Consider the following 3,391-nt stretch of genomic DNA (forward strand, 5'->3'; position numbering starts at 1 on the left):
CATAAGCCTCTACCCCTATACAGTATCCTTGGTGGGTCCACCTGCACAGACNCCCATCATTTTATAGTGACCCAATTGTTTGTGTGTATTTGCTTAAGTCTCTGCTTCTGTATGGTGGCCTTGGTGGGTCTATATGTACAGGACTCTGTCCCTTTTGAGAGGGATAATTGGGTTTGTCAGAGTACAAGTCTCTGCCCCTGTATGGTGGCCTTAGTGGGTACATCTGCCTTTTTCCTTTCTAGCAGGCTATTTGCTTTTGTTAGGGCACAAGTCTCCTCACCCCCATCCCCATCCCTTTTGGTGGCCTTAGTGATCTGTCTCTAAGATNTCTGCANCTGTATGTTGCTCTCAGTTATCCTGTCTCTACAGTCCTCCTCCCCTTTCTATCAGACTAATTNGGNTTGTCAGGGCACAAGCCTTTGTCCCTGTGTGGTGCTGTATGTGGGTCCATCTGCAGTGTTCTCTCCACTGTCTGTGTGGAGCTCTATGTGGGTTTGTACAGGCACAGATCTCTTTCCCTGNGTGGCGGCTTTTGTAGGTCTGTCTCTACTGGCCTCTGTCTCTGTATGATAGCCTTAATATATGCATAGGCCTCTTCCCCTTTCTACCAGGATAATTGTGTTTGTCAGTACACAGGTCTACATCCCTGTATGNTGGCCTTAGTTGGTCTGTCTCTAAAGGTTGCCACACTTGTATGGAAACCTAAGTCTATCTGCACAGGTTTTGGCCACTGTATGGGGGCCTTATTGGGTCTGTCTTCATATGCCTCCACTTGTGTTTAGCAGTCTCAAGTGGATCCCTCTACAGACCTCTGTCTGTGTCCTGCACCCTAAGTTGCTTTGCATGGGCACAGGTTTCTGCCCCTGCATGGAGCTTAAGTAGATCTTTCTCCACAGGCCTTTACTCCTGCATTGCAAGTTTAAGGTGGTTTATGTGGATACAGGTCTCTGCCCTTGTGTGCAGGCCTACGTTTTTCTGTCTGCTTAGCCCCTCCAAGTGAAGCTAGTGAAAGATCTAACCCACTTTTGGAAGTCTGAAACTAGACTTTTATGCAGTGGCNTAACAAGTTTTAATTTCCTCCACAGGGTTTGCAGAAAAGAGCTTGATCAACGAGTTCAGAAGTCCTGGTATGTTCCTAGAAAGATGTTCTCCTGGAAAGCTGCAAAAACCAGGTCTCCATTAAGTCCAAGGTATTCTCTACCTGGTAGTACAGCAGTACTTACAGGTTGTCATTCTTATCCTTNCAGATTCCTGCCNGTTAGCTCTTCTACTTCATCCCTGAGCACAGTCAACATGCCTAGGGGTCAAAAGAGTAAGAGCCGCTCCCGTGCAAAAAGACAGCAGTCACGCAGGGAGGTTCCAGTAGTTCAGCCCACTGCAGAGGAAGCAGGATCTTCGCCTGTTGACCAGAGTGCTGGGTCCAGCTTCCCTGGTGGTTCTGCTCCTCAGGGTTTGAAAACCCCTGGATCTTTTGGTGCAGGTGTATCCTGCACAGGCTCTGGTANTGGTGGTAGGAATGCTGCTCTCCTGCCTGATACAAAAAGTTCAGATGACACTAAGGCAGGGACTTCCATTCAGCACACACTGAAAGATCCTATCATGAGGAAGGNTAGTGTGCTGATAGAATTCCTGTTAGATAAGTTTAAGATGAAAGAAGCAGTTACAAGGAGTGAAATGCTGGCAGTAGTTAACAAGAAGTATAAGGAGNAATTCCCTGAGATCCTCAGGAGAACTTCTGCACGCCTAGAATTAGTCTTTGGTCTTGAGTTGAAGGAAATAGATCCCAGCACTCATTCNTATTTGCTGGTGGGCAAACTGGGTCTTTCCACTGAAGGAAGTTTGAGTAGTAACTGGGGGTTGCCTAGGACAGGTCTCCTAATGTCTGTCCTAGGTGTGATCTTCATGAAGGGTAACCGTGCCACTGAGCAAGAGGTCTGGCAATTTCTGCATGGAGTGGGGGTATATGCTGGGAAGAAGCACTTGATCTTTGGCGAGCCTGAGGAGTTTATAAGAGATGTAGTACAGGAAAATTACCTGGAGTACCGCCAGGTACCTGGCAGTGATCCCCCAAGCTATGAGTTCCTGTGGGGACCCAGAGCCCATGCTGAAACAACCAAGATGAAAGTCCTGGAAGTTTTAGCTAAAGTCAATGGCACAGTCCCTAGTGCCTTCCCTAATCTCTACCAGTTGGCTCTTAGAGATCAGGCAGGAGGGGTACCAAGAAGGAGAGTTCAAGGCAAGGGTGTTCATTCCAAGGCCCCATCCCAAANGTCCTCTAACATGTAGTTGAGTCTGTTCTGTTGTGTTTGAAAAACAGTCAGGCTCCTAAANAGTAGAGAGTTCATAGCATAACAGAACCAACATGTATCCATTCTTGACCTGTTATACATTAGTAGAATGGAGGTTATTTTTGTTACTTTTCAAATGTTTGTTTAACTAAACAGTGCTTTGTGCCATGCTTTCNGTTAACTGCATAAAGAGGTAACTGTCACTTGTCAGATTTGGACTTGTTTTGTTATTTGCAACAAACTGGAACACATTATTTTGTTTTTACTAAAACATTATGTAACATTGCATTGGAGAAGGGATTGTCATGGCAATGTGATATCATACAGTGGTGAAACAACAGTGAAGTGGGAAAGNTTATATTGTTAGTTTTGAAAATTTTATTAGTGTGATTGATGTATACTTTTTTCTTTTTTTGTATAATGCTAAGTGAAATAAAGTTGGATTTGATGACTTTGCTCAAATTCATTAGAAAGTAAATTATAAAACTCTATTACTTTGATATTTTCTTCAATCATTAATTAAACATTGGTTATCTGGAAGTTTCTCTGGTAGCACAGGATCTAGTATGAAATGGATTTAGTATAGGCACTGACAATGAGTTATCAGTGTCTAGCAGCCACAACATATAAGAAAGAGGGTAACATACCGTNTAAGCTATAAATGGCATAGAGACGATATGAGAAATATGACAAAAGCTAAGTATAAATCATTATGGACTATACTAGAATAGGCAATAAAGATGGTATACATGAACCAAAATGCTGCTTTCCAAATATTGCTATGATATACTAATTATGTAATATTTAGACTGCATATGGGTTTGTTCTCTGTTAGTAGACAAATTAAAATTTGTGTTTTGAGTCAAGGACTAGCAGTCTAATTACATGATATCTATCCAAATTATTCTTTTTAGCATTTTTACCTCCCAAATATTGTGCTCTCCTTTATAGTTTTGCAAACTATAAGGCAAAATATTTGGCAGCTGCAATTTCATCAGTGGGAAGAAATTTGAGTGAGGTTGTGTGGTGGCCTGAATGAGCCTGCAGGAATGGTAAGGACCAGACTCATGATTCATTAGAGGGCAGAGACTAGGCTTGAGTAA

At 42.9% G+C, this 3,391-nt stretch overlaps 1 protein-coding gene across 1 annotated transcript; it reads left to right on the plus strand.

The window, feature by feature from the left end:
- Nucleotides 1-1,075: 1,075 nt before the first annotated feature.
- Nucleotides 1,076-2,750, plus strand: LOC110288134 (melanoma-associated antigen B4-like). Its single transcript, XM_021154573.1, has 2 exons — nucleotides 1,076-1,127; nucleotides 1,248-2,750. Exon 2 carries the CDS (start codon nucleotides 1,294-1,296, stop codon nucleotides 2,284-2,286), a length of 993 nt encoding a protein of 330 aa, XP_021010232.1. The 5' UTR covers nucleotides 1,076-1,127; nucleotides 1,248-1,293; the 3' UTR covers nucleotides 2,287-2,750.
- Nucleotides 2,751-3,391: the final 641 nt, after the last annotated feature.

The sequence above is a fragment of the Mus caroli genome, unplaced genomic scaffold (genome assembly GCF_900094665.2).
Source record: "Mus caroli unplaced genomic scaffold, CAROLI_EIJ_v1.1 scaffold_23006_1, whole genome shotgun sequence".
Classification (NCBI taxonomy): domain Eukaryota; kingdom Metazoa; phylum Chordata; class Mammalia; order Rodentia; family Muridae; genus Mus; species Mus caroli.